This window comes from Oryctolagus cuniculus, chromosome 2 (genome assembly GCF_051225735.1).
Source record: "Oryctolagus cuniculus isolate XC-2025 breed Fujian yellow rabbit chromosome 2, ASM5122573v1, whole genome shotgun sequence".
Classification (NCBI taxonomy): Eukaryota; Metazoa; Chordata; class Mammalia; order Lagomorpha; family Leporidae; genus Oryctolagus; species Oryctolagus cuniculus.
This window is the reverse complement of record NC_142868.1, coordinates 160,277,380-160,292,387: the sequence shown is the minus strand read 5'-3', so window position 1 is coordinate 160,292,387 and position 15,008 is coordinate 160,277,380. Positions and strand designations below refer to the sequence as shown.

Here is a 15,008-nt window from a genome sequence, read left to right as displayed (position 1 = left end):
CTCACAGGAGGCTTCAGGGCAGGGTGGGGGGAGCTCAAGGCTCTGTGACTCTCTTTGGAGGATACAAGCATCTGCTGCCCTCCCACTCTGCCTCAGTCCAAAATACAGGTCCATGCCACAGAACGGTGTTCTGGTCGACCGTGGACCGCACAGATGGTGGCCCCATAAGAGGAAGTCACCTTAGGTTAAGCACACCCTGTGACGTCTACAGAATGATGACGTCACCTCATGATGCACTTGTCAGGAGTGACCCCTGTCTGAAGTGATGCAGGGGGAGGAGCCCCGTGTTAGTGTGCTGTGTTCTGAGTCGCTTCCTCGAAAAGGGCCTTCCTGGGGCCATGCAGTTAGTTAACGATGATCAGAAGTGAGGCGCACACACGTTCCTGTCCCTGTAGCAAACAATGTGAGGGCAAAGCAAAAAATCATTTAGCTGCTTACTTGTGGGGAGCAGCCCGGACTGGACTGAGTTACTGGAATTAAGACTTATTCTATGCATCTGCTCTCCCACAATATGGCGCTGGGAGAGAAGTAAACAGCTTCTACACAGCTGCCTCCAGTTCAGCTAATAAACTGTAGGACTTGCTCCTGATTGGAGGAGAGCAGCGTACTCGGCGTGTGGGCAGCCGAGTTAGGATTGGCGGAGGAGGACTATAAAGGAGGAGAGAGACGGCATGCACCAGGAACATCTAAGGGGAACGCCTGTGCAGCCCCCCAGAGAGCCGGCCGGCGGTGTGCCGCTCCCCTGCGGAAGTGGGGAATGTGGCCAGGGGGAACTGCCCTTCCACGGAGGTGGAAGGGATAGTAGCCAACCCGGGAAGAACCAGCAGCAAACCCGGGGAGGGCCGAGCAGACGAAAGAACAGCGCAGGGTCCTGTGTCGTTCCCCCACGAAGACGGGGAGCGACATAATGGTGCCGTGACTCGGATAGGAAACCTAGGACGGATAGGAAACTTAGGATGGACAGAAACCTAGGAGGGAAGAAACGGGAAGAAACGGGAAGAAATGGGAAATTACCGGAGAGAGAGACTAGCAAACAGCCTAGGGAAAAGCCGGACGAAAAGGGTGCCGGAAGAAGCTATTGAAAGCCTAGGCATAGACTCAGATACGGACTACGGGGGGAAGCTGGGAGAAATCTCTAAGGTCGAAAGCGAAAGTGAAAGCTAGAACAAACAGACTCGGATGCGGACTGTGGGGAGAGGCCGGGAGAAATGAGGGAGGAATATTGTTGGAAGAAAGCTTGGGGAAACATACCGGGTAGAGAAAAATGTTAGGGAAATTGAAGCCGCGGGGGGCAGGCCAAGGTGGAAACGAAAGCCACTTTGGGATTCTCAAGTTAGCCCGGGAATAGGGGGCGAAAAGTTGAAACCAGAAGCTGAAACGTAAGCCAGATTGGGATCCGTCTGATTAGCCCGGGGAGCAAAGGACGGGAAGCCAAACCGTGGGGCGGAGACGTAAGCTGGGTTGAATTCGCCAGGCTAGCCCGGGGAACTTAGATTGAATGCTAGTGGCGGACACGTAAGCTACGCTGTGTGACTCGTGGAGGCTGCCGCGCGCAGACAGAGCGTGCGGGGCTCAAGTACATAGGGAACGCGGGGCTGGCGCGAGGCCGTGGTTCAGACGCAAAAGGGTTAAGTGCGAGACCGCGGAGTGTGCGCGCAAAGCCGAGCCGCGCAGATGAGAGAGGCGCGGGCACCCGCCGGCGGGGCGAGGCGCCGGAAAGCCGCAGGGATAAGAGAAACAGAAGTTTAGAAGTAAAAGAGAAATAGGAATGCTGGAAGATAGAAGTAAAATGGGAGAAATAGGAATGCCCGGAGATAGAGAAATAGAGAAATAGAAAGGCCTCCCTCAACACTGCAATGTGAGAGCTTGGATTCGGTCTGCCTGATTAAGTGAGGCGATGAGCACCTGCGGCTGCTAGCAGCTTATGCACCGCAGGTCACCGAAGACAGGCACGAATTAACATCAGTAAGGCCTCCCCACAATACAACAATTAGGAGGCTTGGATTCGGTCTGCCTGATTAAGGCGGTAAGCACCAGTAAGCAGCTCGACCAGAGTATGAGCTGCAGGTCACCGAAGATAGGCACGAACCAACACTAATAAGTCTCCCCCACAATACGGCAATGAGAAAGCTTGGATTCGGTCTGCCTGATTAAGGCGGTAAGCGCCAGCAGGCGGCTCGACCAAAGTATGAGCCGCAGGTCACCGAACACAGGCACGCATCAGCGCCTAAAAACCTCCTCACAACATGGCGAAGAGAGGACCCGGATTCAGTTTGCCTGATTGATAGGACTTGTAAGAACCTGTGGCAACTCTAGCAAGCAGAGCAGAGTGTGTGCCGCGGGACACCGAAGACAGGCGCGTATCAACGCCAAAAATAAAAAGAAAGGGGGATCTGTGGGGAGCAGCCCGGACTGGACTGAGTTACTGGAATTAAGACTTATTCTATGCATCTGCTCTCCCACAATATGGCGCTGGGAGAGAAGTAAACAGCTTCTACACAGCTGCCTCCAGTTCAGCTAATAAACTGTAGGACTTGCTCCTGATTGGAGGAGAGCAGCGTACTCGGCGTGTGGGCAGCCGAGTTAGGATTGGCAGAGGAGGACTATAAAGGAGGAGAGAGACGGCATGCACCAGGAACATCTAAGGGGAACATCTAAGGGGAACGCCTGTGCAGCCCCCCAGAGAGCCGGCCGGCGGTGTGCCGCTCCCCTGCGGAAGTGGGGAATGTGGCCAGGGGGAACTGCCCTTCCACGGAGGTGGAAGGGATAGTAGCCAACCCAGGAAGAACCAGCAGCAAACCCGGGGAGGGCCGAGCAGACGAAAGAACAGCGCAGGGTCCTGTGTCGTTCCCCCACGAAGACGGGGAGCGACACTTACTCTAGGAAACATCTGCCCCTGCAAGTTATCACAGAACTAAGCGGTTCCCTATGAAGAGTGACAGCTCGCTCCTCCCCTGCCAGGGCCACCATCCTCACCACGATGTCGTGAGCCCTGCCCCACCTTTGCAAAAGCTCAACCTTGCAAGACTGCCTTCCAGCATTCCTGACCCGTACACCCGGCTACCTGGTCATCTCGCACCCAGCATATCCAATGTGAAGCTCTATCTCCCTTTCCCCAACTGGTCCATCTCCACCTTCTCCGTCCTGGGGAGAGACATCGCTCTCTTCACCAAGTTGCTAAGCCAGAAACCCAGCACCCAGACCTCCTCTTTGTTCTCCACATCCAACATCTCAGCCTGGGCAGGCACTGCAGCACACCAGGCTAAGCTCCTCTTGGGATGCCCACATCAGCCCCAGGAGAGCTTGATTTGAGCCCTGGCTACACTGATTCAAATCCAACTTCCTGCTAAGGTGCCTGGGAGACAGCAGATGGTGGCTCAAGTATTTGAGTCCCTGCCACTCACTTAGGAGATCCGAATGGAATTCTTGGCTCCTGGCTTCAATCTGGCCCAGCTATAGGTGTTGTGAGCATTTGGGAAGTAAACCAATGTGCTGAAAGAACTCTCTCTCTCGCTCTCGCTCTCTCTTTCTCCCCCCCATCTGTCTCCTCTTCTATGTCAGTCTGCCTTTTAAAATAACATTTTTTAAAAAAATATTTTTTAAAGATTTTATTTATTTATTTGAGAGGTAGAGTTACAGGCAGAGATAGGGAGAGATAGAGAGAAAGGTCTTCCATTCTCTGGCTCACTGCCCAAATGGCTGCTGGACTGATCTGAGGCCAGGAGCCAGGAGTTTCTTCCAGGTCTGCCACATGAGTGCAGGGCCCAAGCACTTGGGCCATCTTCTACTGCTTTCCCAGGCGATAGCAGAGAGCTGGATCAGAAGAGGAGCAGCCGGGACTCGAACCAGCTCCCATGAGGGATGCCAGTGCTGCAAGCAGAGGCTTATTCTACTATACCACAGTGCCAGCCTCCAAAATAGTAAATCTTAAGACAATAACCTCAGCAACTTCTGCTATCTCCCCCTGCAAACACACCACAAAACTGTCCCTCTCTTGTCCCCACTTCCCTTAGCATCTTCCTACTTCGCCTCTCTGCTTTTGCTCTGATCCCTCTAACATCCTTCCCCGTGCTCCATGCAACAGCCAGCGTGACCTTTTAAAAGCACAAACCCGGCTGGCGCCGCGGCTCACTTGGCTAATTCTCCGCCTGCAGCGCCAGCACCCCGGGTTCTAGTCCTGGTTGGGGCACTGGATTCTGTCCCGGTTGCTCCTCTTCCAGTCCAGCTTTCTGCTGTGGTCCAGGAGTGCAGTGGAGGATGGCCCAAGTGCTTGGGCCCTGCACCCGCGTGGGAGACCAGGGGGAATTACCTGGCTCCTGGCTTCGGATTGGCGCAGTGCCCCAGCCACAGTGCGCTGGCCATAGCAGCCACTTGGGGGGTGAACCAACAGAAAAGGAAAACCTTTCTCTCCGTCTCTGTCTGTCACTGTCTAACTCTGCCTGTCAAAAAAAAAAAAAAAAAAAAACAAACCACACACTAACCAGCTAGTGCTCCCCCCCCCCCCCAAGAACTTTCCAGTGGATTCCATCACACTTGGACGTCTACCTGAACCCCTTGCCACTGGCCCTGGCACTTTGCAATCTCATTGTGTGGCCTCACTTCCCCTGTGTGCTGTACTTGGCCCAGGCCCGGAGCCTCCTTCCCATCTCGGAGTCCCTGCACTGGCTGTGCCCCCTGACTGGTGCTCTCCTTACCCTCAGCTCTTCAGCAATCTGAAGTAGGTCTCAGGGCAGGGATTTGGAGCAGTGGTTAAGACACCAGGTGGGAGGCCCACATGCCGTATCAGAGTACCTGGTTCTAGTCAGGGCTTCAATGCCAGCTTCCTGCTAATGCGCACCCTGGGAGGCAGTAGGGGATGGCTCAAGTACTTGAGTCCCTACCACCCACATGGGAGACTCAGATTAAGTTCCTGGCTCCTGGCTTTGGCCTGGCCCTGCCCTGGCTCTTGTGGGCATTTGCAGAATGAACCAGCAAATGGAAGTTTCTCTCTCTCTCTCTCTCTCTCTCTCTCTCTCTCACTTGCTTTTTCATGCTCTCTGCCTTTCATATAAAATGAATATAAAGAAAGAAAGTTAGCTTCCTTGTTATTCTCAACTGTGCACCAATGACACATTTTCCTGAATGGCTCAACTTCCTGATTTTACCTTAAAAAAAAAAATTTATTTATTTGAAAGGTAGAGTTACAGAGAGGCAGAGGCAGAGAGGGTTTCCATCCGCTGGTTCACTCCCTAGATGGCCACAACAGCCGGAGCTGGGCCCCTCCCTCAGACACATCTCCCTTTATCCCTACCCTGCAGAGGCTCCTCCCCCCAGTTCCTCACTGGTTGAGACACTTAGGAGGTACAATCTAAACCGGGGTGCTTAAGGCAGGAGGAGGGAAGGGGAAAGATGGGTGTTGCGGGGCGGATCTAGGACACGGGAGGCGGAGTTACATTGCGGCATCATCAAGGCTCCAGGCACTGAGAGGGGAGATCACAGTGCAAGGAGCATCTGGTGGCTACAGATTATGGAGTGGCTGAAGGTTACAACGATAACAAATGGTGCAGGGTTTGCAGAGCTAGCTCAGCAGCTGACCTACTTTGGGGTTTTGCAACAACCCTCTAACCTACATGCTAACAGATGGCTGCCCTGGATCTCCCACGTGGGTGGCAGAGACCCAAGTACTGGAGGCAACTTCCGCTGGCTTCCCAGGCACATTGGCAGGGAGATGGATTGGGAAGTGGAGCAGCTGGAACTCAAACTAGTGCTCATATGGGATGCCAGCACCACAGGCAGTGGCTTAAGCTGCACCACAACACTGGCCCCAGATTCCCTTGCTTAGCTACTTAGTTTCTCAGTTTTTCTTTATGCATGAGGGATTTTCCCAGAAGGTAAAGGCTGGTGGGGAGGACAACTTCCTCTCCGCTCTCATGCTCAGATACCAGGCGCCTGGGAGTCAAACTGAGAAAAGACCGAGAAAAGACCGATTGGCGAGTTTGTTTCAGCAGGCAGCGCTCATACACACACAGGAGTGCTCCGTGATGGGTAACTGAGTGGGGCGGCCCAAAGTCTGGGCCTTGATCTGCCTAAATTAGCAGGGGAATGGTGGTGGGAGAAAAGCCCCAGTGGGGAAAATGAGCTGGCTTCTCACAGAAAGACAGATGAGTTTTTAGAACAAGGTGGAGAGAGAGAAGCATGTGATGTTTCTGCAGGTGCATGTGGCCCTTCTGTCTTCTTCACGGCCAGGAAATGCCCGCAGGGATAGGGTTCCTGGAGGCTTACTCTCTCCTGGGAGAAGAAGCTGCCCAAACTGGGATTTGGGGGCAGTCCTCCTTTCTTAGAAGTTTGTGCTGTTAGTTACAGGAGGCTCTGAGAAGGCTTCTTTCCCCATCTGTTAAATTTCAAATGTCTTCAACTTAAAATAACCTTTATACCAAACCAGGGATTCCCAGTGGGTCCCCACAGGGCTTGGCCAGTCCCAGTACTCTCTGGCTCACCGTGAAATGACAAATGGCAGACAACCTGAGGCATGTCACAGGACCACACGCATGCCTACTGGTGTTGGGGCCGCACCTCTGAGACCACAGCTCAGGGTTGGCGACTCGATGAGGTGCTCCTGATCTAGGGTCACATGTTCAGAGGAGGGGCGTGGGACCTCAGCTGAGCTGATGTGCTATTGCTATTGGTAAAGGGAGGTGGACAAGAGCATGGCAGGGGGCAAGAACAGTGTGAGGGGAAGAAGAGGATTTCTGCCAATGGGGAATGCAGTAGGTGCCTGCCAGCATTTTCATCTCTCCTCTCATTCCCTCTTCCCGGTAACCGTGCAAGGCAGGTGTTGGGCACTGCCCTCTTACCAGATTAGGAGAGAGAGGCTCCAACACAAAGAATTGACCCAGGGAGACCTGAACAGGCGGTTGCTAGGATTGAAACCCAGTTTGTGTGTCTCAGAGTGGGCCCGATCCCAGAACACTGAAGGCACAGGGCAGAAGCCAATGGCTTGGGAAGCAAGATCGGGGCTGGAAATCAGCAGGTGAGACCATGTTCATTGGGAAGGAGGCTGTGGGAACTTAGACAGGCACCTGACAGTTCCATCCGGGATGGCTCTGGAGAGCCAGAGAAGTGCCTGTGCTAGCCCTCTCCCCTCCCCACCAGCAGTGTCATTTGTGGTCTGGGATAAGAATGGAAGTTAGGGGCTGGCATTGTGGCATAGCAGCTAAAGCTACCGCCTGCAATGCCACGATGCTGGCATCCCAAATGGGCATCAGTTCAAGAGTCGCCTCCTCTACTTCCGATCCAGCTCCCTGCTAATGTGTCCGGGGAGGCAGAGGAAGATGGCCTAAGTTCTTGGGCCCTTGCCACCCAAGTGGGAGATCTGGAAGAAGCTCCTGGCTTCAGTCTGGCCCAGTTCCAGCTGTTGCAGCCATCTGGGGAGTGAACCAGCAGATGAAAGACCTCTCTCTGTCTCTTCCTCTCCCCTACCCTCCGTAATTCTGCCTTTCAAATAAGTAAAATAAATCTTAAACAAACAAACAAACAAACAAAAAAACAAAAAAAACCAGAAGTTGCCAGGAGACCTAGCTACAGGGTGGGAAGTAGGCTGCAGGACTTCCTTCTGCCTAAGTGGTCTCTGCTCCCCCTGCCAGCCTTGCACAGGGGCCACCAGCCCTTAGGTCCTCTGGGGAGCACTCAGGCACCTCGATCTGCTGTCCCTGCTGTCTGAAAGGCAGGCTACAGTGTCCTCCACTTCTGCCTGGCTCCCACAAAGTGCATCCCCTCATCTTTTCTGAGGATGAAAAGTAAAAATGAGCCAGAACGGAGAAATTTGAAAGAAGCCCTGCCATTCATCCAGGGGTGACAACAGATATGGCCAGCCACAAAGTCACGGACACACTGGCGCCACCCAGTGGCTGTGTCCTGGCTCTCAGTCATTGCACAGACCTCGTTCTCCACACCTCAGACTTCAGAGCATGCAGCCCCACGGCTTGTCTGCAGTGCAGGCCTTTCTTGAACAGAGAAGCAGCCTCCATGTGCATGCCGGGTGTGCAGCGTTAGATAAGGGATTTGGGGACACATTAACCCTGCGCTGTCTGAGGAGACGGGGTCTCGGATCCACTTGGTAGCTGACTTTAAACACAGCTTTGCTTTCACCTTGCAAAACTCCGAGCTCCACCCTCCCCCCAAGCATGTAGCAACTGTGTATTTTCTTTGCTGAGGCCACCTGTTCCTCCTCCAACCGTGTGTTTCCTTTGCTTAGCAGAGGGCCACCGTTCCTCCCCCGTCTTCCTCCTGTCCGCAGGTCCCATACCCTGGCTTTGTCAGATTATAGGCTTGCCCCTGGTGACCCTGGGCTGCTTGGGCTGGAACAGGACCTTCACAAAGCATCCTCTCCCTTTTCTCCAGCCTTGACATTATCTCCCAACGCCTTGGACAAAGAATGTTGGGCCAGCCTGTTCCTGTGAGAGACAGAGGGAGGAACACAGGACACTGTGCTCTTCTGTAAAATGCTTGGGGATTTCTTTCTATAACCCTGTATCACTTACGGAGTGTTCATGGCACGCCAGGCACTGGGCAAAGGGCTTTATGCCATGGCCCCCATTTGACAGATGTGGAGACTGAGGCATATGTTAAATAACTTGTGCAACAAAGTCATATGGTTAGGAAGTGTTAGGTGGCTCAACAGATGTTAGCCTGCATGTGCAAGAGGGACCAAAGAATTTAAAGAACATGAATTTCTGTGCGACAGAACAAGGAGCCAAGCCCTAGAAGCAGAGCAGCAAGCACACCAACAGTACTTGCTCTTGTTCCGAAGCCCTGTTAGATGGGTTTCGGGCCTCTTCCTGGGAGCAGGGGCACTGTTAAAAGTCTGATTAGGATTCTGGGAGGATTTTCAGGAACTCCACAGCCAGAAACGCCCCACCCTCAATTTCCCAGAAGAGAGAGCAGGGGAGGAAAAACAGGGACCATGCTCAATGTCCATAAAAACTGCAGTCCAAACAGACCACGTGCTCACTTCTCTCCTGTGACACCTGCCTGATCTATCAGGTGCATTTCTCTTTATCAACCTTTGCTCTCCATCTTACCCAGAATTCTTTCTTGTGGGAAGACAAGCACCTCTGAGCAGCCACCTCTGTTCATAGAAGCAGCTCTGGATGGGTGGCATGTGGGGGCAGGGCTGGTACTGACAGAGCCAGCCAGCAAACTTAGTAAGCACACCATTACACTTACTGTTGCACTGCTTCTCTCCCTGACTCCACCCAGCCTTTATTTTATTTTAAATATTTATTTCTTTGAAAGGCAGAGTTACAGAGAGGGAGGAGGAGGAGGAGAAGGAGGAAGAGAGAGAGAGAGAGAGAGGTCTTCCATCTGCTGGTTCAATCCCCAGTTGGCTGCAATGGCCAGAGCTGTGTGCCGATCTGAAGCCAGGAGCCAGGAGCTTCTTCCAGGTCTCTCACATGGGTGCAGGGGTCCAAGGATTGGTCATCTTCTGCTATTCCAGGCCATAGCAGGGAGCTGATTAGGAAGTAGAGTAGCCAGGACTTGAACTGGTGCCTATATGGGATCCTGGCACCACAGGTGGCAGTTTTACCTGCTACACCACAGTGCTGCCCCCCCCCCCTTCTTTTAAAGATTTAGGTACTGGGCCGGTGCTGTGGCTCAGTGGGTTAACACCCTGGCCTGAAGCGCCAGCATCCCATATGGGCGCCGGTTCGAGACCCAGATGCTTCACTTCCGATCCAGCTCTCTGCTGTGGCCTGGGAAAGCTGTAAAAGATGGCCCAAATGCTTGGACCCCTGCACCTATGTGGGAGACCCTGAGGAAGCTCCTGGCTCCTGGCTTTGGATCGGCACAGCTCCGGCTGCTGCAGCCAACTGGGGAGTGAACCATCGGATGGAAGACCTCTTCTTCTCTCTCTGTCTCTGACTTTCAAATAAAAATAAATAAATATTTTTAAAAATTTAGGTATTTATTTGAAAGGCAGAGTGAGAAAGAGGGAGAGACAGAGATATCTACCATCTGCTATTTCACTCCCCAAGTGGCCACAATCACTGGGGCTGGGACAGACCAAAGTCGGGAGCCCAGAACTGAATCCAGGTCTCCTACATGGATGACAGGGACTGAAGTACTTGGACCATCATTTGCTGCCTTCCCAGCTACATTAGCAGGAAGCTGGGCCAGATGTGGAGGAACCAGGACTCACTCTGGCACTCCCACATGGATGCTGGCATCCCAGATGGGGCTTCGACCTGCTGTACCCAGTGTTGCCCTCCTCCCCCAGTACTACTTTTTTCACCATGTCTCCTAGGCCAAAAGAGTTCTGTTGACCATTATCCAACCTAATGAACATTATGTCTTTAAAATTTTGCCGCTATTTGAAAATATATGTGTATATATAAAATTTTTTTTATTCCATACTTAAAAGGAATGGCATGTGTGTGTCAGTGGGTACTGCCAGTGAAAGGCAGAGTAGTAAGAGTAAGGATAACTTTTTTTTATTCACGTATGCCCACAGTTCACAGGGAGAAATGTGATTCCCAAGGCTGTTAGAATTTGGAGCTTGTCTGCCTTAGTAGGAGAAGGGAAGATTTCTCTGGGAAGAATAAATGAGTTTCAGGGAGTAGAGGAGAGATAAGAAAGTTGGAGCCTCCCCCCCCCCCCCCCATCTGTGCAGGTGCAAGTGGTCTCTATCTTTTTCCTGGCAGTAAAACTCCCCAGAGAGGGGATTTATGGCAGCCAACTCCCAGAAGCTTCTGCCATTACTCAGATAAGGGAAGCTTCGAAAAGGTTTCTCCCTGCATCTGTGTTTCTCCCTGCAAATGTGTTGCATTTAAGTCTTCATACCAACTCTGGGGTTCTGGGTGGTCCTCTCATGACATATACAACTTCCTACTTGTTTAACTCAGTTAAGTTTAGGGGAGGTAAACTTATCTTTACGCAAGAAAGAATTCAGGTGTGAGACTGACAGCGCAGTAATAAGGTTTTGAGGGGACAGGGTATCCGTCGGAATGGAAGGGACAGACAGTGGAAGGAGAGGATACACCTGACAGGCCAGGCGGGCGGCTCAGCAGAGAGCTGAGTGTGCAGTCTGTGTTTGGATTCCCGGTTTTTAAGGGAGTCTCTTTATCCCCCTCCCCCTCTCCTCCAGGACAAAGGATGGAGATTCCTGATGGAAGAGTTTGTTGGGTGAAAATTAGCAAATTCCTCCCCAGGTTTGCTGGCGCTGGGCATAGCAGTGGGGCTTCCCTTAGGGCAACTGTGAAGGTTTTATTGTCCCTTATTATCATGTCAGGTAACCCCTTTGGTCCAGAGGAGAGAGAATTCTGGGAGTTTTCCTTGGGAGAGGGGGGAGGGCTGGGACCACCCGGAAGGTTATCAGGGTCTAGGCAGGACTTTGAAGTGCAAACTGCTGGGCTTCTGGGGCTTCCAAAGCAGACACTGGTTTCCTCAGGCCCTTCTCACACACACACAGGTTAATTTTTAACTTCTTCTCTAACAGCCTCAGCTTCCTCTGTGTAAAGCTAAAACAATCCTATCCTATGTGTTGAGCCAAAAACAATTACATTTTTAAACATCAAAAAAGGTCGAGCTTTGGCCATTTCATACAGTTCCATACAACACCAGGTGGTCCTAAGAATTAGGACAAAATCAAATCCAACTGAAAGCCGCAAAGCACTTCTGCTTGCCTGGAGTATTTAAAGCTCTGTGGTCTCTTGACCCCTCTGTGCCTGTTTCTTCACCCAGGACACACAGCTAGCATGCAGGTCAACAATCTCCTCCCTACCATTCTGTAATTCAAACAGCTCTGACAGGCCAACACTTGGGGAAATCCCTTCGGTATGCAGTTTGGACCTGAGCTGACTGAGGTTTTGTATAGCCTACATTAAGCCCACTCAGTGTAGAGCATGGAGGTGTTTGCTTACTTCAGGTTTCCCCCACACTGTGGGGGACTCACTTATCAGACCATTTCTCGAGAAAGTTGATTTTCTTTCTTTCTTTCTAGATTTATTTGAAAGAGTTACTCAGAGAGAGAAGGAGAGGCAGAGAGAGGGAGAGGTCTTCCATCCGCTGGTTCACTCCCGTTGGCCACAACGGCTGGAGCTGCTCCCATCCGAAGCTAAGAGCCAGGAATCAGGAGCCAGGGGCTTCTTCCAGGTCTCCCGCGCGGGTGCAGGGGCCCAAGCACTTGGGCCATCTCCCACTGCTTTCCCAGGCCATAGCAGAGAACTGCATCAAAAATGGAGCAGCCGAGACTGGAACCAGCACCCAAAAAACTTGATTTTCTTATCTGCCTGGCAGAGGCCAGCCCTGTGGCAGACACAGTTCGCCCAAAGCAATGACTTCATCTTGCATGTTTCCACCAAAGTGCAGCTGAGGTGGATTCCACACTTAACTAATTTACAGTCTAGGATAAGGGGACTCATCAGTCTTCCAGCACATTTCCAGAATTTGAATAGGAACTTCTTATTCACACCCTCTTACCTTTCTAAAAGCTAAATAAAGCCCTTGGGGCCAGTACCTGGGCTTTGAGTTAATCTCCAGCCTTCCAACGAACCTGCGACCCAGCTCCCTGTAAATGCGCCTGGGAAAGCAGTGGCAGAAGGCCCACGTACTTGGGCACTTGCTACCAGCGTGGAAGATCCAGATGGAATTCCAGGCTCCTCACTTTGGCACAGCCTTGGCCGCTGTGGCATTTGGGAAGTGAACCAGCACACGAATGACCTCTCGATCTCTCTCTAACTCGCCTTGCAAAACAAAACAAAACAAACAAACAAAAAAACCCACAACAAAACCTAAGGAATCTGGCATTGGACACACTCCTGGGCCAAAGGACTCAGGGACGTGATCGTGGCCCTTAAGTATCTATCCGAGAGAATGGCTTATTCCGAAATGTAAAAATGCCCTATAAAGGAAAGCTTTGCATAGAGGCAGGTTTTTAAAATAACCATGCAAAGGGCCTCGCCCTAAGCACTCAGTTAACATTCACCACGCGCCTGCAACGAGCAAGCTCGTGAAGAGCCAAGGTGAGCGGCTGGCTGGAGGCCGGCTCCTCTGCGCCGGCCCCGGCGACCGCAGGCCAGCGCCCGTCCCAGGCCATTGGGTCCGTGCCCACGCTGCGCGCGGCCCCCGTACAGAGAACGCTCTGGCGCCCGGCCGCTTCCGTTCCGGAGAGGGAGGGCTTTCCGGGGCGGAGAGCCCAGCCATCGCTAGGACTTCAGGCCGTCCCGGGGCTGGCCGGTCGCCCGAGTGAGGCAGGGCGCTGGGCCCCCGGGCCGCAGGCCGGAGCGGCGCGCGCCCGCGCGCCCGCGCGCCCGGGGGCGGGGCCTGGCGCACGCCTCGCTCGCTGATTGGCCCCAGGGGCCCGGTTCTTCCGGCGGAGCGCACCTCCCCCCGGGTTTCCCGCCAGCAGGAGCCGCGCGCTAGATGCGGTGCCTTCAGGCGCTCCTTGCCAACAGAACGGTTGGGCCTCGCCGACCGTCGCTATGTCGCGACAGAGCACCCTGTTTAGCTTCTTCCCCAAGACTCCGCTGCCGAACAAGTCCCCGGGCAGGGCCTCACGAGACGGCGGCGGTGCCCGCGCTGCCACGGGGGCCTCCGCTTCCCCCAGCGGGGATGAGGCCTGGAGCGAGGCTGGGCCTGGGCCCAGGCCCCTGGCGGACTCTGCGTCGTCACCAAAGGCGAGGAACCTGAACGGAGGGCTTCGCAGGTCAGCGGCGCCCGCCGTCCACGTCAGGTTAGCCGCGGGGGTCGGCGGGGCCGGGGGCGCGGTGGGCCCCGGGCTTGGAGGAGGTGGGTCTGCAGAGTTGTCTTGAAAGAGTGTAGGAGCCGGGGGTTGGGGTGGGGGTAGCTTGTAAACAGGGCAGGAGGAAGTGGGCAGTGCAGGCTCGGAGGCTGGTGCGCAGGAGCCGCGCCGACTTGGGGCGCTTTGGAGGCGGAGCAGCCGCGTCCCGCCAGCTTTGGGAGGGCTAGGGGCCGAGAGGGTCGATGGGCGCGGGCAGCCTGGGGCTGGGGGCTGCAGCCTGGGGGTGGGGCGGGAAGAGACGGCGCCGAGTGCTCAGGCAGGGGGCTGCCCGCCGGGAGGCCGGGGGGCGCGGGCCGCGCGCGAGTTCCTGTCCGGAGCGTGGCTGCTGAACGGGGTCCCCGGGGGGAGATGCCGGGTCGCGCCCGGGTGCGGAGGGGACCGCAGGTCCTGGGCGCGGGCTCGGGGGGCGTCGGGGCGGAGGAGCGAGGGGCTGGAGGCGTGTCGCGCGCGGCCCGCGGGGCCTGATTGGGCGGAGCGAACCTGGCGGGGCGGGGAGCCGAGAGTGCCGGGAGCCGCGTGGGCTGTCCCAAAACAGGACGTCGGGAGCTTTGGTTGGGTGCGCGCGTGAGCTGCTGTCGCTTCTTACTTTATGGCGTGCAGTCGTCGTCGGGGGCGACTCCACGGCGGGGTAGGGCGCCAGCATTTTTTTTTTCCCCCGGAGTTGAGAGTGGACCAATGACGGTGTGAACGCGGCGACTCTTACCTTTCTGGGCAGTTTTGGCCGGCCTTTTGTCGCGGGCTGCGGCGACATGTTGAAAAAGCTGGCCTTTTTGAGAACGGAGTGTTGACGGCAGAGATGGCAGGTTTAGAAAACCTAACTCACGGAGACCAGCGAGTGATTTTGAGTAATGGGCTTCGACGATTCAGATTGGTCCACGTCTGAGGGTAATTACAGGGTCCCCCTCGTGTAAGCGAACCTTTCTGGGCCTTTGTCATTGTGCTCTACTAGAAGTCGCTTGTGGGGAGCAGAGCCAGTGGGACTCAGTCACACCCTTACCTAGTGAGAAATGCAGGATGTACTCACGAATTGATTATTCGTGCACCCAAACTAAATGGACTTATAGTAAGGTTATACTTCACATGCATATTGAATAGCTCTGTTTTTTGAGGTCCAAATCCAAAAGACGTGAAAAACACAACATTGTACGCACAGTATGGAGAGAACTGATGTTCGTGTACCTACTCTGCCAGGCACTACTAGTAGTGGGCATTGTGCCTACTGCAGTGAACA

General features: G+C 54.1%; 1 protein-coding gene across 5 annotated transcripts in view; it reads left to right on the top strand.

Moving 5' to 3' along the window:
• Positions 1–15,008, top strand: part of MSH6 (mutS homolog 6) — a 102,074-nt gene that overhangs the window by 67,108 nt on the left and 19,958 nt on the right. Inside the window, exon 1 of one of the 5 annotated variants that reach the window (XM_002709880.6) lies at positions 13,316–13,708. The exons of 1 other annotated variant lie outside the window; for it this stretch is intronic. In XM_002709880.6, coding sequence (XP_002709926.1) covers positions 13,458–13,708 — 251 coding nt within the window. In that variant the 5' untranslated portion in view covers positions 13,316–13,457. Of the gene's footprint in view, positions 1–13,315; positions 13,709–15,008 lie in introns of those variants that run through there. 3 more of the 5 variants (XM_008254436.5, XM_089327687.1, XM_089327688.1) reach the window with 3 other exon arrangements.